Genomic DNA, 24,969 nt, shown 5'->3' on the forward strand with positions numbered 1-24,969 from the left:
ATTGGATAGTGTAAGTCACTCTGAATCTACAAATATGTGTGTGTGTTCACTTTCGACAACATTTTGACTCCAAAATCGGACACAAAAATTGACACTGACGTGATTTTGACCTTTGGATATTGATAAATGGCTACACACACACCAAAAAAACTGAATCTTATTCATCTGGTTTAGTTGGAGGAAAGTAACTATTAATATAAGACAAAAGTTCTCAAACACTTTCAGGTTTTGAAGGTATAGCTCTTAGGGAGGTTGGAGACCCCTAGTGCATGATCTGTATACAGATATGGAGAGAAGAGGGTGAACAACACCAATTTTCAATGATTAAATAATAATAATAATAACCTGTAGTTATAGTTAAACTGTATTGATTTCCTCTGAAGTCTACACTGGACTGAGTGTTAAACCTGTATTCGCGGCTCTGCGCTTCTGTTTGCAGTGGTGTTTTCGTTCTTCGGTGTCTGAGTGTCATGGTTTTTCGCCAGTCCTCCAAATTTTGCAACATTTTCATATTTGGCTCTCGGGACACTGGAGAATACTGTACCTCGGGCCTTCCCCTCTCTGAGCCTTTTTGAAATGGACACCTCCTACTTTTTGTACCTCGCAGACGGCCTGTTCGCCGGAGACAGTGAACCCATTGCTGAGTGATATAATATACTTAGATTTGATTGCCAGAGTTCACACAGGCAGCCCACAGACAACATTCAATCCATATTGTACAGTCCGGTCTAAACCCAAAGGAATACTGGATTCTGGCTGGTGTATATATTCTCTTATCATACATCGTCTGGGACTCACTGAGTGCTGGACACTACAACACAAAGCATTTCATCATTGAGAACCAGCACTTCTAGTTTGCAAAATGGAGGCATTACACGACTGATCCTCATTGCCCCATGCGGAAATTGTTTTTGGTTTTTTTCTGACTGGAGAATGCGTAGACACAACGAGCTGCAAGCGCGGACTGTGCTAAAGGGAGCTTTTAGTGATGACCTCGTGAAGGTACATGTTGTTCGCTGCAATGTGCAACCCACCCGTTTACTGCTGCCGTGCGAGGAGAACTCGAGCTTTGTTCAGCATAATAACGGGAAACTCTGGGTGAAAAAGAAACCTGGCTCTGTCCAAAAGGCAAATAATATTTATCTAAAATTAGCTGGGAGGCAGATCATTTATGAATCTTTGTACAGAACCACACTCTTCTCATCTAACTTTCCAAAAGAAAGAAAGCTTTGAACGAAAATTCGTTCTGATGTGCAGTGGTCTTCTGGTGTATGTGGAATGACAATGAAGTCTGTCTATCTATCCATCCATCCATCCATCCATCCATCCATCCATCTATCTATCTATTCTATCTATCTATCTATCTATCTATCCATCTAGCCATCTATCTATCTAACTCGTAGTACCCTGAACAGCACAGGCTCATGAGTCAATTGGTTTCCAGCAATCTCTCCTGCGTGTTAGTCAAGGTGTTCACTATCACCAGCTGCAGCAAGTGACTGTAGCTGAAGAATGAGTCTATGTTTGCCTTTGTCCAATATCCCTCCCTCCCCTTCAGCCCGTGCCAAGAAGGCAGCAGTAATAAGTGCTACATTCAGGAGCCATTGCTCAGTTCTGCGAGTCCACGCCATCGGTATTTCAGCACTCAGCGGAGCGTTCTTTTCTTTGTGGGGGTCCAGCCCGGTATCTAAGACAACACCATGAACTGGTCCTTCCTCGAGGGCCTCGTGAGCGGAGTGAACAAGTACTCGACTGCGTTCGGTCGCATCTGGCTTGCAATCGTCTTCATTTTCAGGCTTCTGGTCTTCCTGGTGGCTTGCGAGAAGGTGTGGGGCGATGAGCAGAAGGACTTTGACTGCAACACCCGGCAGCCCGGTTGCCAAAATGTCTGTTACGACCACTACTTCCCAATCGGCTACACGCGCCTCTGGGCTCTCCAGCTGATCTTTGTGACCTGCCCGTCCCTTCTCGTGACCCTCCACGTGGCCTACAGAGAAGATCGCGAGCGCAAACACCGGCTGAAGCACGGGGACGACTGCGTCCCTCTGTACAATAACACGGGCAAGAAACGAGGGGGTCTCTGGTGGACCTACTTCCTCAGCCTGCTGTTCAAGATAATAGTGGATTCTGTCTTTGTCTTCCTGCTGTTCTACATCTACGAGGCCACCTTCTTCCCTCCAGTGGTCAAATGCAATGACGAACCGTGTCCGAATGTGGTGGACTGCTACATCGCCAGGTAAGGGCACCTCCGAACTTCCAAATGATAAAGATCCTGCAATCTCAACGGCCAAACTTGGCCACTGACAGCCACCAAATGAGCTGATTTCTTTAAAAGAGTCGACAAACACCAATGCCATTCCGTCTCTAACCTCTGACCGTGTGTTCCCCAGGCCCACAGAGAAGAAGATCTTCACCGTCTTCATGGTGGTGACCAGCTTTGTGTGCATCTTACTCACTCTCTGCGAGGTCTTCTATCTGTGCGGGAAGAGGTTCTGGGAGTGTTCCGGAGGAGGACCGCGCTCCGGCAGAGAAAACTCCTTCGTGATGACCAGAACCCCTCTGACTGGGAGGGAGAACTCGGCGTACAAAGACCCTTCCCTGGAGAAGGCGAAGATGGTCGACAAGGGCAACGGAGAAGTGGGCAAAGAGAGCCCGGCCCCGGCGTACAGCATAGCTGTCGCCTGAGAGACATCGGCATCACGAGTTTGACCCAAGAAAACAGAGTAGAAACCCAAAGTAAAACCTTATGTACTGTAACTGTTCTACTGTCAATTAAGATTAAAGGCAAAAAAACATTGTTGTTTACAGAGGTCATATCATTTTTCAAAGATATGTAATGTTGTTGTGATATAATATGTAATGAGCTGAACATTTATGTGGTAGTTTTTGTAATCTTGTGATCTGAAATGACTCCTATATACAGCAGAGGGGATCTATTTTGTTCTGTTTATATGATTATATCTTATCTTATTATCTGTTTCTACTACCGCCACATATAAAATTGCTGGACTTGCAGTGTGTACGTTAACATGAACAGGAAGTGAGGAAATATGTGAGTTGTGAGCATACGCAATGTCACGAACTCACCCCAGACATAAAGACAGATGCCCATTCTATTTTCAAAAATAAACAAGCATTCTGTAAGAACTTGCTCTCGCCCCCTTCTTTTGTCCCTCTATGAAACGTTTTAGAAATCACAGGTACCCGACCTGCGTCTCGTCTTGGTCATTTGAAGCTTTGTCCACTGTGTTGTTCAATAAGGACGTCCATAAGTTCTCTACGATATGCAAGGCATAATAAAAACGGGCGCAGTATTGGTATACTGAAGCCAAACACGTTCAAAGTAATCAGCAAAACCACAACGTGACGTGCCGAAACAACTCGGATACAACATGCGGTCAGTGATTGGAGTAGCATTATTGACAAAAGTTTATAAAGTCAGTCACCACTTCTACACACAAAGTTTCAGACCAATTAACAAGCCCCGCATTCTTTCTGGAGCGGAACAACAGGCCGAGAGTAGATTTGTAAAGGACGCTATCGTAAAACCGAGTGTACCAACAAGGCAGTGCCTGTTCCTGTACATTCTTGCCTGATAAAGAATGAATATTCGATTATCGGATTTTTTGCGACATTTGCTCGCCATATCTCCGGTGTTTCTTAATGGAGGTGCCTGCTCAAACAAATGTTAGGTGGTGGCCCTATTTGATCCTGATTAATCAGGAGGCTACAAAGGGGCATATCTCCACATCGCAGTTGCTTAGTGGAGCTGATATGAAGTCACCTGTCGAGAAACGTGGCGAGCAGAGCGGACTAAGTCCCACTATGGTCCGCTTGTTATGTGTCGAGTCATATCGCCTTTGTTATTTGGACAGAGTCGTGCCCAGTTACTGAAATTCCTCATTCGGTCAAACCATTGACGTCCATCATTCACGTGAAATTTGTTTTTAACTGCACATCAGCCGTAGTAAAGGTTAGTTTTACATCAACGGTTCCTGAAGCCCTTTGTCTTAGCCGAGAGTCGATCGTACGATAAATCACTGCCGAAAAACAAGCTCAAAAAGTTTAGGACAAAAGTTTGTCCTAAGTAGCTGGAGTTTTAAATGGAAACTCAGGGCGGACGCCAAAAGTGGCCACGCCTCCAGATTATGGTCAAGAGTTGAATCTTCAACTCAGTCAATATTGGAAATCCACTGTAGGAGAGAAGTTGCCCAAAGCGACCCGTGGAGCCTCTTCTCATTGTAAGTCTATTTCCAAGACAGACGCACGATGGACTGATTGGAAAACCAGACTTCTCGAGGTAAGCCGGGGACATTCTGTCATGTTTTGTGAAAAAAAGTCTTTAGAGTCGAGAATTTAAAGACTTTAGAACAAAGTCGGAGGCAGTGCGAGATGAAATTAAAAGAACGGCACATACACATTTCAGCCTAATTTTTTAAACGTGTGCGAGGATGAAAACCAGTTGAGCCATGTGAACGTTTTTTTTGTGCTGAACAAGCAAGTGTTTTATTAACTATTGAAGGCTTTTCTCCTCGAAATATCAAGTAACATTTTTAACTGTGAGAAGCGGAATAGGTAAGTATCTGAAACAAGAATATTTAGCAAAATCAAAGCTGATTATACATATATATATATATAAAATACTTTTTTATATTATTCCCCTAACTTTGTATCTCCATTGGTGTTCAATCTCTGCAGTGTATTAGGTTTAGAAAGACCGACCCCTCAAAACAGTCAAAGGTCAACGGGACTGAATCGACGCTGACCTCATGGATTGGAAGTTTCTCCAGGGCCTTCTCAGTGGAGTCAACAAATACTCCACTGCCTTCGGACGCATCTGGCTGTCGGTGGTCTTCGTCTTCCGGGTGATGGTCTTCGTGGTGGCCGCCGAGCGCGTCTGGAGCGACGACCAGGGGCACTTTGACTGCAACACCCGCCAACCGGGCTGCACCAACATCTGCTACGATCACTTCTTCCCCATCTCCCACATCCGCCTGTGGGCCCTGCAGCTCATCTTCGTGACCTGCCCCTCGTTCATGGTGGTTCTACACGTGGCCTACCGAGAGGAGCGGGAGCGCAAGTACCAGGCCAAGCACGGTGAGAGCTCCCGGCTGTACGACAACCCGGGCCAGAAGCACGGCGGCCTCTGGTGGACTTACCTGATCAGCCTGTTCATCAAAACCACCTTTGAGGTAATGTTCCTGTACATGCTCCACTACATCTATGACAGCTTCAGGCTGCCCAGGAAGGTCCAGTGTGACACCAGCCCCTGCCCTAATTTGGTCGACTGCTACATTTCCCGGCCCACGGAGAAGACCATTTTCACCTACTTCATGGTGGGGGCGTCGGTTGTGTGTGTGGTGCTCAACATCTGTGAGATTTTCTACCTGGTCGCTTTCCGGATGGTGAATCTCAAACACCGAGGCAGCGTCCACACTTCGTCGAGAAAGATCCACTCCAGCACGATGGACTGCGGCGGCTGCAAGCCCTCTCTTGCGTCCTAGCTGCAGACTCAGTGTAGAGAATCAAAATGTCTTATTATGCCACTGTTTGATTAACTAGTGGGTGATCTTTTTTTTCCATCAAAGGGCAGGTTCACCTTTTTTCATGTCTGTACCCTTGTCTTTAAGTACATAGAGAGAGTTTGTTGGTTGCTGTACTTGTTCCTCTTGCCCATATTGGCAGAGATCCCTCCCTATTGTGATTCAATTGATGAGGGATACCTTCACCTTCTTCATCTTCTTCACTCCAATCGAAACTTCAGCTTATCATCAGAATGCATCTTTGTACAGGAGAGGGACAGTGGATTTTGTCCCAGGTCTTGGGCAGGAGAAATCATTATAGCAACCAATAACTCTTTCAATGTGCAATAATGGCATGTGTGCGTCGTTTTTGTGGACAAAGGGTGACTCTATCCCTTATCTTAATTTTGTATGTATTTTTTTATGTAAATGTATCTATTTTAGCACAAATGATATACTCTATAATGTGATTGGATTCTTACAATACAAATAATTGATCCTTAAAAGAAAAAAGTAAAATGGTCATACAATTGTAACCACTGTCCACATGAATATGACCAAAACTGAAATATTTTTTTTGTTGTTGTTGATTTTCCTGAAAAATATTTTCAAAGCACTCAGAATAAACTTTCTTTCCCCTCCCAACTTGCATTAAGCCATTTCTCCACCTGGTGGCACTAAAGGCACACTACATGATCTTGTTATGAAGCCTTCGGGACACATAGCAATGATCCCATGCACAAGTTATTTTGTGTTATAATGATACAAAATTAAAACAATTACCTGAATTCCTGAATTATAGCTCCTGTGTTACTCACTAGTAACTTTATAATCAGATTAGTGACACTAGGATTTTAATAGTAACTTATCTCTCATGTCATGTAAACACAACCTGCTGAATTAAAAAAAATATTTCAGTAACGTGATCTCAATATTGTAGAATGTATGATCAGTCTTAAAAAAGCATAGTTTATCAAGTTTTTCCAGGCTCTGTTTCAGGTGCTGACACCATAGACCGGATATGGAGAGATTGAGACCGGAACTATCGAACTACATCAACGACCTTAAAGCTCCTCGTTTATTTAAAAAAAAAAATAAATCCGTTTGATCATAGTAAAAAAATCTTTATGAAAAAAGTCAGTTGAGTGTAGTCCAGCATACGAATGTGTATGAATTTTCGTAATCTTAATTTCTAACACAAAAAACAGCGCCTGCGAGCAACTATCAACCTATATGTGGGTTTCAAAATAAAAGTGTCAACCCTGCATCCTTTAAAGGAGCAATATTTACCTCTGGGGACGAATTTAAATCTGAATTTTGGAGAGATTAAAAATGATTGCATGATTGTGATGAAACAACACTGTTATCATCAGTGGCGCCGTCAAGGGGAGAGTTGCAGTAGCAAATGCATAACATGCTACATGGTGGTAAAATGCTTCTATCTGATATTTTACATTGGGTGCTATTCATTTCAATCAATAAAGTATATATATATATATATATATATATATTTTATAATAGTTAAATAGTATAGTTCGGTTTAAGTGTCACGGGTTTGAAAGAGCAGGACCCAAATGAAGGTAAGAAGGAAAAAAAAGAGTATTTAATAACTAAGGTAACAAAAAACTGACTTAACTAAACAAAATCCAACTATCCAAACCTCCAAAATGAACTACAATGGCATAATAGAATTCATTACCCCCCCGAAACAAACTGGGGGGCTCCACTCCTTATCATACCTGCAGGTTCCTGAAGTAAAATGGGATTTTATTTTGAAACATCCGAGCAGAAGTGTTGTTGTGCGCGCCGTCTGACCGGAGAGTCACTCTGCGAGGACAAGAGCAAGACGCGCCGATGAGGTCCTGACAGAAATGGCCGCTACAGGTAATTAAAAAAAAAAAAAGTAAAATAAACGTGAATGGAAGTGTGTGTGTGTGTGTGTGTCACGTGCAAGACGGTGTTTGTGTGAAAGGTTTGACACACACACACACACACACACAAGCACACGCACGCCAGCCAGCCTGGAGATGATGAACTCCGATGTGTGTGATATTTATCATAAGTTGCATCATTTCACTTAACCAATCAATTAGTTTCCTCTCAGACTTCAACAATTTGAACCCCCTTGTTTTTAAAGTTGTGGTGTTGAACGGTGATTTATCTATTCATGGGTCCTGATATTTTACAGCGATCGTGGTGAGTTCAGGTGTTAGTCAGCTGGGTGGTTACCAATTGTCACCTGTGCACGTGCCTTGTCTCGGAGCATGCGGGATTGTGTGGGTGAAAATGTCCCAAATATTGAGTCAGCCTTTACAGTAGATCAGCAGGTTGGTGTCTGTGGGATGAACTTCTTGAAAAAACAAATCTTTCTAGTTTCATTTTATCGCTGTTATTTAGCACAAGTTTATGGATCCTGTGTGGATGTTTTCAAAAGATGGATCCTCGTGGTGGTTCAAATTGATTCCCCACTGGTTTAGAGTGACATTTCTTTTTGATTTATTGTGCTTTTATCAATTGTATGCCTCGTCATCAGAGTCTTGTGAAATACACATAAGCAAATATTTAGACTCTTTTTACAAAAATGCCCCCTTTGACTATATTGCCAATTTAATATAAAAGCATATGATAAATTGTAAGCGTTAGATTTATTAATGCTACGTTGGGTGCACTTGTTGTCCCAGGGGTCCATCACAGTGTTAGTTCACCTGTTAATAAATTGTCCACTGTTGTTAAGTCCTGTTCTGCTTGTGGTTTGGGGACCGGGAAGGGAACAATTTTCATTTAATATACTGTATGTTGTGCTCCTACCCCCCCCCCCCCCCCCCAGTCAGGGGCATAACAATGTGCATGATCAATATGTCTCATTTGAAAAGCTGCTTTTTTTGTTTGTCAGTGTAAATATGGAAAACAGTGGAAAATTTTGCTGGAATATTTGGCCGCAATTTAATTTTTCCGTTGGTTTTAGAAGCAGCCGATTGAGTCGGCTCCATTTCTCTCGACGAGATATTGTTTCGGGGGCACAGTCTGTACTGTAGTTATGTGCTCAGCAGCTAATCATTAATGCAGGTGACATCTCTGTGGCGGCTTTGACCGGGCTCTCGTGTGTGCCTCCGATCAATAACCGCATCCACGTGGACAACATGGTTGACATGGAACCTGATCAGAAATCCCTGCAGCTCCCACTACTTTGGAGCACTAACTTGCTTCTCCTTCTCTCTCTATCCAGGATTGTGTTGCTCCAGGCTTGAGGAACCGAAGGCGCTGATGAAGATGGGCCTGTGCATGCTCCTCCTCGGCCACGTCAACTTCCTGCTGGGAGCGCTGGTGCACGGCGTGGTGCTCCGACACATCAACCTCCACAAGCAGGCCCGCGCCATGGAGTACGCCATCTCCAACGTGGTGGCGCTCACCTCCGGCCTGGTGGTGAGTCCGTGGAACCGGCGACAAACACCCTGTGCGGAGACTGCGGCTGCACACTGCATACCTCGAGAATTCCTAGAATCGTTCGTTTAAAAAAAAATCTATATTACAGAAAAACATTTCTTCATGGAAATAGGAAATACGTGTGTATCTGTTTAAATGGCTCCGCGTGTAGCCCCTTAAAAATCAACCAGGACAACTTGGCCTGTCACGATAAACTCCTTTTTGTTGCACGATATATTGTCCCAGAAATTATTGCGATAAACGATATTATCGTCATTTTAAGACAATTTATTTCGACATCTTGTTAGTTTGCAGTTTAGGCCTTTTAGTTGTTTTCGTGTGTCAGTCCTCCACGATTTGTGTTGTGTTGCAGAGAAAAAAATGATATCCAAAGATTAGACAAAACAAGCAATTCGAAGACACGGTGCCTTTAGAAAAATACTAAGAGATCCCAATTTTCTGACATTTCAAAGAGCAAACCAGTGATTTATAAATCAAACGACGAGAAACAGACGAGAGGGCAGAAGCAACGAGACTTTGCTGGACTGTTATGTCCACAAGCTTGCTTGTGGACACAATCGCTGCTATCGAGGTCAATACAAATTATTGAGTTAATATTCATGTATTGTACCATAAGCCAATAACGTAGTTATTGTGAAAAGCCTAAGGACAACTCACTCCAGCTGATCACTGGCTCCCTCTTAGCTTAAACTTCCACAAAAATGCAGAAAATGTTGTTATTATAATGATAAATTTAGATCTGGTTAATTCCAAACTGATAAATCAAATTGATAATCTGATTTGAGTGCAATGTTAAAGGGCTATTCCATTATGACTTTGTCAGGCCTAGCGAAAACAACCTTCAAAGCACGCACACACACACGCACACACACACACACACACGCACACACACACACACACACACGCACAGAGGCCCTCAGACACATACTTGAAATGCTTGTAATGATAGCACACAGCTGTGCTGTTGACAGAAACCATGTTTTGACTCGGCCCGTGTTGCTGCTTTTGAGTGTGTCGAGGCTGCACGAGAAAATAAAAATTGCGATGTGCAATCTTGAAATTCTTTATAAATTTGTTTTATGGTCATTTTTAACCCTTATTTCCTTTTCCCCTGTATCGTTGAGAGATTGTCGCGATCTGCAAAGTGAACATCTGTCTCGTCCCTGCAGGGAATTGTCGTTGGCATCCTGGCTATCATCCTGTCTAAGAACAAGAGGAGTAGAGGCCTGGTTAGTGTCACTTCACCACTTCTCTGCTTTTCTTCTTTTTCATTTGAAGCTTCTCAAGAAGGGATTGAACAAAAAGACACATCGCTCCCTACTTTGCCAGATGGGTATTTTCATGACGCACAGTCTGTCTCGTCAGGAGGACGTGGGGCCTCGGGTGTGTGCAGAGCTGGAATAGTCTCTGTTTTCTTTTCCCCTCCCTCTCTCCAGTCTTGCAGCGTGGCTTTTCCTTCCTGTCTGCTCAGTCAGCTGTCGGGCTGCTCCAACTGGACTGACGAGGCGGCGGTGTGAAGGGAATGAGTTTGCCATGGTAAACCGCTCCCAGTCCCCCTTTTGTTACTGAGACTAACCGTGGACTGGGGCAGGGCAGGGCAGGGCAGGGTCGGCAGGCAGCCGGTTGCCTCCTCATCCGTCATGCTATTTTATTTCCATGCATCATGTGGCATGAATGGTGTCTAATCTCAACACTCCCTGTTATTTGTGTCTTTATCACATCGTGCTGGAGCTGCAACAGTTTTATACTCTCCCAAGGAAACTCGTGCTATTCCTCATTGTTCTTATCGGGTTTCGATAGAACTGCTCAGCCGTCGTCACCGGGAGATTTCGAAAGGCCCTCGTCTCGCCTTCTGTCAGCGTATTGCAGAATGGGGTTCCGTACCCACAACATTTATCAAATCATTTATTATCCTGCGTCGTCGATAGTGTTACGGTCAGAAGGCTGAAGCCCTTCTGCTCTCCCCATCCCGTCTGTGGAAGCTACAGGTCCATTGGTTCGTACTGAAGATGTAAAGAGAGGTCACAGTCATATTAAAGGTGACGTATTATGCAAAAATCCCCTTTTCAGTGTTTGTGCACATGCATGTGTGTATCTGTGAAGCCTGCCAGCCCACAAACTGTGAAAAAAAGAGCAAAGTGAGCACCCGAAAAGGGTCCAAGTGTGACATCACAGTGGGAGTTTCATGACACATTACTGTTAAGTATAGGAAACAAAAACATCATATTGAGGTCTTATAGTGTTTTTAATTTATTTTGCCAAAACATATTCATGTTTCTTTCTTAAATTCTTTCTCAATATTAAACTTTCATGTTGTAGCAGATGCCTTGAATCTGCTATATTCGACTATATTTCAATTAATATTGTAAATAATTGATTGTGCTTTTATCAATTTAGCTAGTCATCAGAGTCTTTCCCCGCTCCCCCCTCCAATGTGTCTCCCACAGACGTGGTCACTTTTCACCGTCAGTTTGGCGTCAGCAGTCATGGCGACGGCCTCGGCAATCGGACTCCTCGTGTCCGTGGTGAGGGCCATCCTTCATGGTGGGCGGAGCCTGCTGACTCACTGCCGCTTCCCCGACGCCACTGGCTACTCCAGCATCACCAACGAGTGTCCCTTCGACCCCACTCGCATCTACGTGAGTGTATCGTGGGGGGAACCGCAGATGTCGAGATTAAAAAAACGTGAACTGTGAACCTTTTTTCCCCGCAGCAGCTGACCGTCATCGCCGCGGCATGATCGGAGCAGAGCGGCGTGGCATCCACGTCATGGCGGCTGTGTCTGTTTGTGTGTACATAGGGTGTGAGAGGAGGAGGGACTTGGAGGCAGGGTGTCTGTCTTTTCTGTCACTCAGTCAGCCCGCGGCTGCTGGTGGCAGAAATGCTGACCCGACCCTGTCGGCCCACTTTGGGCTCCGTCGTGCTCGAGTGTGCCGCGGATGCACCGCCAGGCCTGCTCCGCCTCACAGCTGCAGCCACACATCAGCACCACTCTGGCATTTTAAGCTCGTGGTCTACAATTTGTCACTCCGGTGACCTTTGTCACAAGAGGTTAAGGGTTTCCTGTCATCACAGGAGAAGTTACAGATTGATGAATGGCTCACGCTGATACACACACATCTGCAGTAGAGTGTGTTATAAACCCATACTAAATTTAAAACATGCGTACTGCTTATTAATTCTTATTTGGGGGATTTTTAGTGATGTGTTTATAGTGGCTTCGAGCATCTTCCGGCTTGCAATAGTTTTGATCGCTGCCCTGGACAATATGTGCAACAAAATTTGAAGACATCGGGTACTTTTGGTCAAATACTCGTTCGTCAGCGGCAGCCATCTGGGTTGCTTACAAAAGTCGCTTCTCTCCGCGTCGTGGTATGAACCCCGCCCATTATCGGATAATCAGTTGTGATTGGACCGGCAAGTTTTCTTGCCGGTTGAAAATCACTTCCCAATGGGGGGAATTCAGACAGAGCTAATTTAAATGAGCTCCCAGAATTCCTCTGGGTCCCTGGCTAGTGTCCCGCACGTTAATTGAATGAAACCTGAAAGTCTAAGTTTTGTTTGGCAATTTTAATCGTTCCAAATCGTGCATTACTTCACCTGAAAGTGTGTCTCAGGCTCCTGGCTCTGATAGTTGTCCAGAGCCTGTGATACTGGTTAGGCGAGGTTTGTGTTTTTGTTGTCTCCAGCACATTTCATCATGAATTCCAAAGAAAATCTTGTACTTCAAACCCTCCATTCTCTTTGTAGTCTGCCAAGCGAGCATGCCGGAACAAAAGTCGCATCTCTTTTTCCTTTGAATTCCCTCTGAGCAACTTTAATACATTCTGCGCTGCATGATTTATTCAGCACGCGGTCTCTCTCTCCCTCTCTCTCCCGCGCATACTGAAGCCCTCACGGTACGCCGCTGTTGTGTCTGTTGCGGTGCTCCGCAGTGACATGAGGAAAAATAAGCTTTCCGTATCGCACCATTAACCCGCACTGTCCCCCCATCTACGTGGAGCCGCTCTTGCCTCAAATTGTGCTCCGTGTGCTCCAGCTGGTGGTCGCCACTGACTCTCATCCCTCCATCCCTCCCCAGAGCACCACTCTGATCCTTTGGCTGCCTCTGATCGTGACTTGTATCACCCAGATGGTGTTTTCTGCCCAGTGCTTGGCCACCTGCACTTCCTTCCTGGGCCTGCCTTGCTGCCCTACCAGAAAGTCCCCCATAGACTATGGCAGATCGGTGAGACACTTCAAAAAATGAAATTCTTTAGATGGTGCATTAGACTTGTCTTAAATGGGGCAATATTGTGACAAATACATAAAGAAGATGTCCATCTGTGTAGATCAATGTGGTGCGGCCGATCGAGGAAGCCGCCCCCTCCCTCTGCAGAGTGCCGTCTAGGGGCTCCAGTGAACCGCCGACGCTCCACGCTGGGCCTCCGAGGAGCCACCGCGAGCCTCCGAAGCGGTACACTGCACCTCCGAGAGAGCTGCACCGACCTCCGCCCCCTCCCCGTCAGCACCGGAGCCTTCCTCCCTCCGAGAGACAGCCTCTCCACCAGCCACACAGAGAAAGGCCAGAAACGACTCGGGCCGGCGGCCAGCAGAGGCCACCGGAGCAACACCAGCTGCTGGAGAGAGGTGCGCTGCAGAGGTCCAGCTTCTGGATTTAGGCACGTTCGACAGACGGGAGCTTTTGTCAAATATGAAACTCACAACCCTGCTTTCCTGTCGGTACCTCCAAGCTCTGGACTCTGCGGGTGTCTTTTATTTAGCAGTGCATTGGACTTAAGATCAATTCTGATGCATGGACTTTTTCTGCAGCTCACAGGGTCTTTGCACTGTGGGGAATCCCTGTTTGGTTAACTTGTAGGTTGTTTTTTTTGCATATGATGGTTGAATTATTCCTCAGGATAGAAAGATGAAACAAATCCTTTCAAGTGAGGACATGGTTAAAGACATAGTTTGACACTTTTGGGAAAATGTTTTTTTCTCTGTAGTTAGGACGTGGTTAGTTTGTTGGAAGACCTGAAGTTGAACTATTACACGTATCATGGCAGCCGGAGATGTGGAAAGGTCCCCACAAAGGAAACAACACACAGAATACACAGTGTGTGTGTGTTTCTGTTTTTGCAGAGGATGGAATCTCTAGTTTGAATTTTTTACATAATTGAGAATAAAGTGTGTGCGTGTGTGTGCGCAACTTTTCTGCAATAAGGTCAAGAAAAACTAGTTCCATGAGAAGCTAGTACAGTGAGATTTTGTATTTATTGCCTAAGTAAATAAAGTTTTTACTCAGAAATTATGCAGCGCTTCTGTTTGTTCTGTATCTGAACTCTGCGAGTGGGGAAACAAAACCCTACTTAATACGTGGTAATGGCAGCAGCTACAGTGACCTGACAGGTGTGACTGGTTACTGACAGGCTTCTAAAAACACATTCACCCACATCACGTTGGGTGCATGTTCAGGGCCTTGACGGGCTGCACAGGGCGTGACTTCAAGTGCTTCAGCTGCCAGACCAGGCGTCCGCCTCATCCACGGCGAAACGCCGCTCACCCCTAATTGCTTTCCACACGTGACGCAGAGACCCAGAAATGAGGAAGCAGTCCACACGTGCAATACTTTGAAACACACGTGTGTGTATATATATATATATATATATATATATATATATATATATATATATATATATTTTCGATTTCATGTCCAAACGGAACCAACATGACGTACTCACGTGAGGTTTTCATGCAACAGAAAAATGGGAAAGGGGGGGGTTTGGGAAGGAAGAAAAGAGCGGGCATATCTATCCAGCACAAGGTACCAGTTTGTCAGAGGCAGAGAGAATAGAAAAGGGTGAAACTGTAATCAGTGGGGGGTGGGGAGGTTTAGCAACTGTTGTTCCTTGTCCTACCAGCAGAAGGCGGTGACACCATAGGATTCTGCACACTTTTGGTACAAGTTAAACCCTTGGTAGGTCTGATGTCATGCAGCAGCACCAGCATGGCTCTCAGGCCCTCAATCTTTATTTCACTCGGCCACCACTGCACACACTTCCATTTGTGAGGTAGCAAAATGTGCCGGGGCAACCCAATATATATAAATCACATTGAGATGTTCAATTAGATGTTTGTCAGTTGAGTCTGGTATGATGAGAAGTGCCTTTACTCACCAGCGGAACAAAAAAAGGTATGCATGTGTATCCAGTACCTGCTTCATGGAGATGCTGCTTCATGGAGATGCTGACAATGCTAGAATAACTGATTATTATGGGTTTTAATTCAGTGTCTAAAAGGACTTCCTTAAACAATGAAATTCTGGAAAGAATACTGAATCCTTCTCCGTTTTCCTCTGAGGAGGGGTATTGAAGTAGAAGTATTCGGACCATTAATTAAGTTATTACTGTAAGTACAGACATATCTTCAATAAAATCCACTTTGAGTATAAAAATTAAAAGTACTCATTATGCAAAATGGCCCCAGTAATTTATATATCGTTACAATTTTGGATGTTAACCTGTATGCTGTGGTATTAACTTAAGGTGGAGCTAAGTTTAAATGCTGTATTACTTCTTTAATCTACAACAATACATATTTCAAAAATGAATCCTATGTTTTGTATATAAAATCTTAATCTATAAAAAAAGCAAACATAGTGGTCAAATAAATACAGTAAAGTAAAAAGTACAATGTTTTCCTCCAAAATGTAATGGAGAAGTATAATGTAGCATAAAATTAAAATACTCCAGTAATATGTTAGTAATTTGTACCAATACAAGTCCAGTATTTCAAAAAAAAAATTGGACCACTGCTAAATACATATATAGTAGTTATCAGCCTATAAAAAAAATAAAGAAATGTCAGTACAGTGGTATGTTTCGTGGTAAAAGCATCAACTAGTGCTTTTAGTTGAGCATCAAATGACAAACACGATGGATAGAAAATGTTTTTGCCCCAGTCTGTTCACTCTTAAAGTAGGACTTTCAAACACGGTGTCTTGAATGTGTTAACTTCGAATTTCCAGGCTTCCCTATGGTCCGATTTGTCAAGACATAATTTGTAGTGTGTGCTGTCTCGCCAAAAAAAACTGTGATCTTGCAATTGTGGACCTGAAGTGACTGCTACGTGAGAGTGGTGCTGGCACTGCTGCGACCGCTGGCTCTGTTTTGTACATGCACAGTATTTAGGGTGGAGGGTTTTTCGTTTCTTTTCTGGAACATGTTTTATTGTTTTAAAACTCACGATGTCAAGTCTCCAGTGCTTCACAAGAGAGGGCGGGTGTCGCTAACATAAACACAGCCACTGGCTCCCGTCGGACGACTACGCTCGTCTGGAGGAACCTTCCAAATCCCAATCGGAGCAAGTGTCCGGGCTTGCTCGTGTCTCGCGAAACATGTCCCTGCGCCTGTGAGCAGACGAATCCAGGTTTACAAAAGCATTCAGCTAGAGAGTGGTGAACGAGCCCTTAGTGAACTCTCCTGTCTGTCGGAGGAAAAGGGAGAGGGGGGGGGGGATCGGGGGTTTGTCCCGGAGCATGGTAAAGATTTAGTTGTTTCTGCCTGAAAACGGTGCTGAGGAGGCTGCAGAGCTACAAAAAGGACGCCGCTGCGCGTTGTGGCTCGTGTCGTCGTCTGGCTCTCAGGAACATGCAGTGTGGTGACAGCGTAGGACTTGATAGGTTTACTGCTCCTCGATGAAGAGCTTTTTTTTTTTTTAAATACTCACAAATCAATAAACAGCACAACATGATAATACTGTAAAAGTTAGCCTCAAGCACGCGGCGCCATATTCACATGCACACACACACACACATGCATTCAGGCCCTAAATGCACGGCCGCGCTTCATGAACACATGGCGGCTCAAACGATATGTGCTACCGGTGTCTTTGATCAAATGCATTATGGGACTTCCTTGTGTCACAAAGACTTTCTTCACATTCTCCCACGAAACCACAAAAATCCCGAAGGGATCGACCTCGACTGCCGTTGCCTCTCTCTCTCTGTCACTGTAAACTGGAACATGGTCATCTTTAACAAACTTGTCAAAGTAAAAGCACAGTTAATAAGAATAAAAATGAATAAATAAAACACCATGAAGGAGAAAAATAATAAGTACAAATGAAAAAAAAACAAAAAAAACATTGAACATTTTAAATCAACAAAATGCCAGTAGGCATTGAATAAAAACTGAATGGGATCTTAGGCCTTCTTTTTCTCAGCGAAAACATCATACAGCAGAAAAATCCCAATAACGCCCCCGCCCACCCGCCGTCAGCCCCCGCCCACCCATACAGATCAGACCAGGAAGCTACGCTACATAATACTGCCTTTCAATGCCAGAGTGAGTGCACCGTACATGAAGACAAATGTACTTCATCTTGTGATATACACAGACATACAGTATGTACATGATATACACGTGTTTTGGAGGAGCGCGTGAGCAATCCCCAGCCAGCAAAAAACTTTGTCACAAGCTCCCTGGAACTCCGACATTCCAGAGAGAGAGAGAGAGAGAGAGAGAGAGATGTTGGGGGGGGACATTAGCGGAAAAACACCTCTGTTGACTGATCAATGAATGTACGCTTCTCCCTTCGTCTTCCCCACATATACCAAATGAAAGTAAAATGAGAGTGATGACTTTTCTTATCCCCTTTCAAATGCCCCCTCCATCCTTGCACGCGACATCAAAAAACAATTATGACGATATGAGAGATGAGAAACCATCATGCATTGATTTGAGTGACTAGTTCAACAGCAACAGAGAGGGTGGGTGGGGGTGGAGGGGGTCGCGGCGAGGCAGCAGTTCAGAACTGGGAGGCCGAGCTGGGGTCGCACTGGAGTAGCCGCACGATGGAGGGGTCACTTTTGGCACCTTTGATGAACTCCTCCAGGGACAGTTTGCCTGCAGGACAGACACCAGAGAAAAATAGGAGTTATTTTGTAGGATTAAAGCAACGCACATTGCCCTTGTTAAAAGTAGTGAATATTTCAATATGGTGTCAATAGAATAGTAAATATCTACAGTGGGACTCTTAATTGACAATCACATGAATTTTATATATTAAAGTTAGAACAGGTAACTGGTTTTAATGTTGTGGCGTTAATGTTAATGTGTTAATGTGGCTGCCCGCTCTATTTTTTGACTTAGAGAAGCCATGAATAATTAATTGATTAATTGTGATCAATGTTTCTGCTAGTTTTGTGGTCTTGAGTGTGAATCAGTGCCCAAAAAAAGTGGGCTATTGTTGAATTTGGGGTGTGCACAAATGCGCTTACTTGGCTATAGATCTGGGAGAAATGAGATGGGCTCTGTGTAACTCAGTTATGGAATCAAACACTTTTAGTTTGGTAGGAACAGGCTGAACAGAAAGACTTAATAAGAAATAAGACAACTTATTGGATCTTGGTCATGAAGATGTGTCAGTTCGTTTTACAACTGTGGGTTTGGCTAGGTGTTTTTAGCCATGTTTGCATGCGTGGCCCTATGGATGGCAGCGGGGGGCCAGTCTGTCTGACGGCTTGCTGGTCCACCATTTTGTTTCAGACTGAAATAGTTCAACAACTTTTGGTGAGGTTGTCATGAAGTTTTGTAAGTCATTCACGGTTCCCCCGAGGATCAATCCTACGGACTATTATGACCCCGATTTTTCATCTAGTGTAGCCACAAGGTGGTTTGCCATGACACTTGGTACAGATATTCATGGTCCCCAGAGGGTGTGGCCTAATTACTTTTCCTGTAGCTCCACCATCCATCCAGCTATTGGATGGATTGCCATGAACTTTATTACACACATTCATGTTCCCCACAGGATGAATTGCGATACCCAAACCTTTTAATCTGTTGCCGTCACCAGGTCAAAATTCTGATTTCTTCCGTAACTTTGTGTTATACCACCTGCAAAATAGTGCTGGCATGCTAAACAGTGATAGTGAACATGTTGCCATTCCACTTGACCATTTTGTTCACAGCTCTTGGTCTCATTAAATACGGAAGAAGTCAATATTTATTATAATTAAGTTTGCAAATACTGCTGATGCATAAAGACTAAGTTGGTTGTTCACGTATAAAAGATTCAAATTAGCCAGTTTCTTGGAGAAAGCCTGGAGATGAAACCCCAACAACAACTAATACACGTAGTCTTGAATTCTCTCTAAAATGTCTAGTTTCCTCCACTCACCATCATTATTGAGGTCCATTTGTCTGAAGATCTTGTCTGTCCTCTTCTCTGGCGTGGATTCATCCTCTGGCATCTTCATCACAGATGACACCATCTTGTAGATGGCCTGAGAGACGGTGAGCGATGAAGCAAGGCGAGCGCGAGAGAAAGGAGGAGAGAGACAAAGTGGGCGGGGGTGAGAGAAAGGAAAAAGATAAGTGAATTCGAGCCAGCGGGGACCCATTAAGGAGGCTCAGCGGGAGGGAACTAAAACACGTCAAAGCCGAAAGAATAAAAGTGGCCGCGGCTTTCAAGACGCTGATATTCACAGGACTCACTGGCAATTGTCACTCCTGATGCTAAGAGCAGTTGTCCACAAATACCCATGGCAGGGTCTGTATGCCACCAGGAACAACACACCATCATACCACAGTGACAGAGGCGGCATGTGCCAACAGGGTGAGGGGTGGTCAGGGCCCACCCAAGGCATAGGCGGCTGCTTGGGGCCCCCTAGTCGCCAGCCCATGCCCAATGTAACGATAGGTATGATACAACCACCGTCAGTCACACGGTTGATGGAAAAGGCAGTAGCATATAAAGTTAAAGATAACTTTATCTTAAAGATCACTTATTAAACAAGTAGGGTAGTTCCAGCTCTGCTGGTGATGGGGGCTCACAAGAGGAGCTAACACTGTATTGATCTGATACATCTTTATCTGTTGACTGATTTCGAGCGCCCCCCGTCCCCCGACAGCATTAAATTAACCTCTGCGAGTCGAGCGCAGAGAGGCTGCGAGTATCAGCCGGCCCCAGGCGCGGATCTACAATCTTCTTACGCGGTCCGATAAATCTCTTGCAATGGAAATGTGTAGGGTGTGAAAACGGACGGTAGATCAGCGTCGCGGCAGAGCCGTCCGAAGGCGGGAGGTCGCTCGCAGGGAATAAGCTCTCTGTGCTTTTCGGTCACATATACCAGCTTTAAAATTTTAGCTCTTGGTACTACAAAATGAGACCTCAAAAAAAGAATGTATATGTTGAAAAATATCACAGAACTATACTAAACGGACAATGAGGCTGACAATCACAATTTCCGGCTTTATACTTTCTTTCCATCGTTTTACTTTGAACACAGATCTCGTTGACGTGACATGAACGGAGTGACTTGTTCGTGTCAGGGGGGACAGAGCAATTTTTTACGAATTACGTATATATATATATATATGTACGACACAGTCGATGTAATATATTAATATATATATATATATATATTAATATATTACATCGACTGTGTCGTACATTTTGGATTGGCGTGTGTGAGGTGAAGCTGACGATCTGTTGTCCAATAACGTGGTGTAAAAACAAATCTGACCACCCCTACACTGACAATGTCTCCGTCTCTGTGGGTGTGCAGTGACACAATGGGCCCCACCCCTCTCATCCACTGGTGCGTAGCCTTAATGAGCTTGAGGATAATCCCAGTATTCTGCACACTCAGGGATAAACTCTTGTTAAATTTAACTCGCTAATCCATGAGAACTCTGAAACGCGCACACACACACAACATACAGAGAGATCTTCAGTCCGATATCTCGGTGTATGAGTCTCTCTATTTCTTCTCTTACAACAGTGAAAGGATTACATGCAGCACTAATGTAGCACTGTACTTAACAGTTTCCTGCGCGAGTACTGCAATCGGCACATTAAGTATAACCCATATACATACTTAAACAAATGTATTAACTTGCATAACTTAAGTCAGCACTTATCATATTTATCGCAGTCTATTTCTGTCCATGAAAAATGTATATATGATTGGCTGGTTCAAATAAGATTGGACAGCAGTGGGCTTCTGGGAAATTTGAAGGAACGTGGGAAACGCTGAAGTTAATAAAATATATACATTTTTGAAAGGAACGACCCAGTAAACGGCGCAATGTGTGTATATGAATAGAAAAAAGTGTATGTTTGGTGACAGAGAGATCTATGGGACTATTAAGGAATTTCCTGTTATGCAAAAAAAAACACGTGACTTATATTCGGGATCCCCTTGTTTGTGAATTGTGCCCTTTATCTTCATCTTAGAAGAAATGTAATCTTCCCTGGGAGACATGGAGTTTCAGGCACAGGGGCGTTAGGCAGACAGAAAGAGTGTGAGACACTGCAAATTGTTCTGTGCCTGCCAAGATTCAAAATCCAAAGATTTGGATATATGAGATGTATTATCTCAACTCATCCTTTGCTCCCAACCAGACTTCATTACCCAGTGTCCCTTGCTCACCTGTACAATCTCCAGCATCTCATCGCGGCTGATGTACCCGTTTCCGTCCAGGTCGTACATGCTGAAGGCCCACTTCAGCTTCTGCTCCAGCTTGCCCCGTGACGTCACGCTCAGGGCAATGATGAACTCCCGGAAGTCTATCGTCCCGTCACCGTTGGTGTCGAAGGTTCGGAAGACGTGCTCAGCGAACTTGGAGGCGTCGCCGTAGGGGAAGAAGTTGGCGTAAATCTTCTTGAACTCCTCAACATTCAGGGTGCCACTGGGGCAATCCTTCAGGAAACCCTGGGGAACGGAATACGACACGGGTAAAAACTAGTCCTTTAACACTCTCTTTCAGTCTCTATGACACTTTTACTTTTACATCCGCTGTCACTCTTATTGGAAGAAATAAAATCTTTTCAAGGGCAGTTGGAGCAATCAGAAATCCAATTCCTGTCACGCAACGTTGACCAGCATAGGTTTCATCTATCTAATGCTCTATTCTGAACAGATTGAGGAAGTAGGAGTCTTGGATAGTTGAAAGTAGTCCTCTTTTCAATAAGTCACATTTGATAAAGCCCCTTTCTGCCTGAGAAGAAAGTCACAGAGGCAGAGATAAAGCTTTTTTTCAATCTTCGTTAAGATAGAGGCAGCAAAGTGACAAAGTCATTCTCCAGATTTGAAGGCTAGAGTTACTTTTTGATCATCCTAATAAATATCCTCACAAGTGAAGGTGGGAAGCCAACATGCCTCTGCTCCTCATATTGCCACGTATTCCATGAGCGGGCGAGAGGGCGTCACAACTTTTTAAAAAAGGCCTCCTTTGACTCGAAGCTCAGATTTATTGCCTAAAAATCCACAAAATTGAAAAGGTGGATTAATTCCCAGAGACGTCGGGCACCTTAACATCGTTTGGAATATATTATGCAGTTTATATGACATCTCCGGCATCTAGGAGCGTTCACCTGCTGGGAACAGGGGCTCTACGGTCACTTCAGGTGTCTTAAGCATTTACTGCAAGCTCGAAGCATCAAAGAGAAAGGTGAATGGAAAATGGACTATATTTATAGTGAATGGACTATATATATAAAGCACTTTTCTAGTCTTATTGACCACTCAAGGCACTTTACAGTACAACTCACATTCACCCATTCATACCGCGCTGCTATTCACAACGCTTTATTCTGTCACATTCATACACTGCCGGTTCATAAGAGCCGCCAGAGTCAATTTAGGGTTAAGAACACGTCGGCATGTGGACCGGAGGAAGCCGGGATCGAACTGCCAACCTTCGGGTTAGTGGACCTCCTGAGCCACAGCCTCCTCCAAGGCGATGGGTAATACGGATGTTAACAGGCTTACAAATCTGAAAGCTTTCCTCTCTGCAGGGCGTGTTTAAGGGTATTTGTCACGGGACACCTCCACACATATGTGCGAAAATGTTTTTGTATGCATCCTAAACAATGCATTACATTCACCCAAATCACCTTGTGTGAGGACTTTCAAGGGAAGACAGCTGACTGGATTCCTTGTTCGTGATATCAATGTGACCTCTGATGCAATCGCCACTGGAACTGGGATCAGTGGGGGGGGGGTTACGTTTATCCTTGAGACAGACAGTCAACTTGTTTTTTTAGGGCCCACTCATGCAGCCTTATGCAGTAAGCCTAATACTGACCAAAGATGGATAAATTCCTTCCCAATCATCGCGATTGCATTCAGTGTGAAGATAGCCGGGGTCAGCGCGGCTTAGGTCACCGGCCGGGGGAGGTGACGGTCTTAACATGCACAGCTCTGATGCGGGACAGCTCACACATCTGTTCCATAGGTCTAATCCAGGCAGAGGGCCACACAGCCATTACACAAACACACATCTGCGCGCACACGACGGTCAGTTCACCGTGGCACTTTATCGCGCCAAGACCTATTTCAGTCTCCCCAGTGGATTAACAGACTGGCAGCGGGTGACGTCATGCTCGAGGCAGCTGTCAGTTTTACTAATTTCTGATGAAACTTTGACTTTACTGAGGAATGGAGCCTCTCACAGATTCATTTCTATTATCAAAACTTGGTATTTTTCGATCAGAGGGTATTGTTTTGTGCATTTTCAGTTGTTGGTAAGTATTTATCTGTGTTGACAAGTGTGATCTTTGTCTGAAGTCGACTATGACTGAAGTGTTAGATGAACTCGACGGTTGTAAACCTGCAACAACACCAGTATACAATTGACCTTTGAACTCAAAGTCAACTCCGTCACCTATGCATCGTACACCAAAAAGTCTCAATAACTGCACAGTATTTGGACCTTCTGCTTAATGCTGCACTAATCAATCGTTTAATATTAACAATGGATCATATGACAGCAGCAGTTAAAGTGGTGGAGAGGAAAACATTGTATTGTAGCCAGGGATGTAGTACTCGGGCCCGGACTTGGACTCTGACTCGAGGGTTAATGCAAAGAGGACTCAAGCTTTCATGAAATCGGACTCGAAGGTGGATGAAGTCCCTGACAACTTATATGTGTAATAGGTCTGTCAATTTAGACTGTAACAGTTTCTTGCAAGGGGCAAGGGCGTGCTTGTCCTCTTCCACCTGCAGATTCAGCCGCCCCACACTGTGAACAAATTTGGAAGATGCAGCGGGACGTGCCCCAGGTCGTGAAGACTTTGAGTGGTGAAAGCTGTGTCATTTTTGTAGACCCTCTTTAATTTGTGACCCGACTTGGACTCGGAAACAAACACTGGGGACTCGAGACTCGACTAGGACTCAAACTGAGGTAATTGTGACTCGACTCGGACTCGACTCAAACTTGTCTTTGGTGACTCGGACTTGAACACTGGGGACTCGAGATTCGACTCGGACTCGCAAGTTGGTGACACGACTACAACACTGACTGTAGCAGCATAAAATGGAAATACTTGAGTAAAGTTAATTTTTATGACAGCAGTAGTAGTAGTACTATTACCATGATTTGGTGCTGCTCAAAAAATGCCCAGCCTCTACGACGTGTGTCCACGCACCTTGTACCACTCCTGCAACTCGTGGTCGGAGAACTCCGTATTCTCCCGGAGGTCCTGGAGCATCTCTGGCCGCAGCTTGCTGTTCTGTTTCCCCATGGTAACAGGACGGGACTCTCGGTTTCCTTGACAACGACGGGAACTACAGCTCTAGCCAGTCCGCGTTTTGCACACCTGTCAATCAGAGATAAAAAAAATTTCAACAAATGAAGCAGGTCAGCAACAAACAGGCAGAGGGGAGGATGAACTCCGGTGACAAATGGGGACAGACAACAGGTCGGTCAGCAGACACAAGCACGTGTCTGCTGACAACAAAATGTGAGGGATTCAAAACCAGACTGAGGAACATCAGCTACAGTAGAATATTTGAGAAACGGGGCTCACAAACCAGAGGTACGTCATCTATTACTGTAATAGACTTTGTAATTGATATTTGTGCGAATCAACAAGAAAACATTGGAAAAGCAACACGAAACAGTTCCACACAAAAAGAAATTGACAACATGACTTTGTCCATTCTGCCCTCCTGTAATGAAATCCAAGTGGGCCCCGTCACCGCACAGGGCCCACTTTGACACGAGATGTT

The 24,969-nt window shown here is 44.5% G+C and overlaps 4 protein-coding genes across 6 annotated transcripts in view; 3 read left to right on the forward strand and 1 right to left on the reverse strand.

The window, feature by feature from the left end:
• Positions 1 to 81: 81 nt before the first annotated feature.
• LOC118311128 (gap junction beta-4 protein) lies at positions 82 to 3,144 on the forward strand. Its single transcript, XM_035634696.2, has 2 exons — positions 82 to 2,236; positions 2,391 to 3,144. The coding sequence occupies exons 1-2, from the start codon at positions 1,701 to 1,703 to the stop codon at positions 2,683 to 2,685; spliced, it is 831 nt and encodes a 276-aa protein (XP_035490589.1). The 5' UTR covers positions 82 to 1,700; the 3' UTR covers positions 2,686 to 3,144.
• Positions 3,145 to 3,912: 768 nt separating this feature from the next.
• On the forward strand, positions 3,913 to 6,167 carry LOC118311132 (gap junction beta-3 protein-like). Its single transcript, XM_035634701.2, has 2 exons — positions 3,913 to 4,300; positions 4,699 to 6,167. Exon 2 carries the CDS (start codon positions 4,770 to 4,772, stop codon positions 5,502 to 5,504), a length of 735 nt encoding a protein of 244 aa, XP_035490594.1. The 5' UTR covers positions 3,913 to 4,300; positions 4,699 to 4,769; the 3' UTR covers positions 5,505 to 6,167.
• A 1,116-nt stretch (positions 6,168 to 7,283) lies between these two features.
• tmem54b (transmembrane protein 54b) lies at positions 7,284 to 14,259 on the forward strand. Of its 2 annotated transcripts, none has more exons than XM_035634699.2 (6): positions 7,284 to 7,406; positions 8,749 to 8,945; positions 10,136 to 10,195; positions 11,414 to 11,605; positions 13,048 to 13,194; positions 13,298 to 14,259. In XM_035634699.2, the coding sequence occupies exons 1-6, from the start codon at positions 7,394 to 7,396 to the stop codon at positions 13,625 to 13,627; spliced, it is 939 nt and encodes a 312-aa protein (XP_035490592.1). In that variant the 5' UTR covers positions 7,284 to 7,393; the 3' UTR covers positions 13,628 to 14,259. The 2 variants fall into 2 exon arrangements, with proteins under 2 accessions (XP_035490592.1, XP_035490593.1); XM_035634700.2 differs by having other exon boundaries at positions 13,099 to 13,194.
• The window catches only part of LOC118311133 (hippocalcin-like protein 1), a 40,548-nt gene continuing 29,782 nt past the window's right edge, over positions 14,204 to 24,969 (reverse strand). For both annotated transcript variants that reach the window (XM_035634703.2, XM_035634702.2), the window contains exons 2-5: positions 24,387 to 24,557; positions 21,388 to 21,669; positions 19,131 to 19,236; positions 14,204 to 17,854 (exon numbers count right to left, since the gene is read on the reverse strand). In XM_035634703.2, the coding sequence (XP_035490596.1) occupies positions 17,757 to 17,854; positions 19,131 to 19,236; positions 21,388 to 21,669; positions 24,387 to 24,482 (582 nt within the window). In that variant the 5' untranslated portion in view covers positions 24,483 to 24,557 and the 3' untranslated portion in view covers positions 14,204 to 17,756. The remainder of the gene's footprint in view (positions 17,855 to 19,130; positions 19,237 to 21,387; positions 21,670 to 24,386; positions 24,558 to 24,969) is intronic.

Source organism: Scophthalmus maximus, chromosome 5, assembly GCF_022379125.1.
Source record: "Scophthalmus maximus strain ysfricsl-2021 chromosome 5, ASM2237912v1, whole genome shotgun sequence".
In the NCBI taxonomy this organism is placed as follows: domain Eukaryota; kingdom Metazoa; phylum Chordata; class Actinopteri; order Pleuronectiformes; family Scophthalmidae; genus Scophthalmus; species Scophthalmus maximus.

Excerpts from the sequence above, each read along its gene's own strand:
- LOC118311132 (XM_035634701.2), top strand. The coding sequence starts at position 4,770 with ATGGATTGGAAGTTTCTCCAGGGCCTTCTCAGTGGAGTCAACAAATAC.
- tmem54b (XM_035634699.2), top strand. Across the intron at positions 8,946-10,135 it reads CGCTCACCTCCGGCCTGGTG|GGAATTGTCGTTGGCATCCT; the intron begins GTGAGTCCGTGG and ends TCGTCCCTGCAG. Across the intron at positions 10,196-11,413 it reads ACAAGAGGAGTAGAGGCCTG|ACGTGGTCACTTTTCACCGT; the intron begins GTTAGTGTCACT and ends TGTCTCCCACAG.
- LOC118311128 (XM_035634696.2), top strand. The coding sequence starts at position 1,701 with ATGAACTGGTCCTTCCTCGAGGGCCTCGTGAGCGGAGTGAACAAGTAC. Across the intron at positions 2,237-2,390 it reads GTGGACTGCTACATCGCCAG|GCCCACAGAGAAGAAGATCT; the intron begins GTAAGGGCACCT and ends TGTGTTCCCCAG.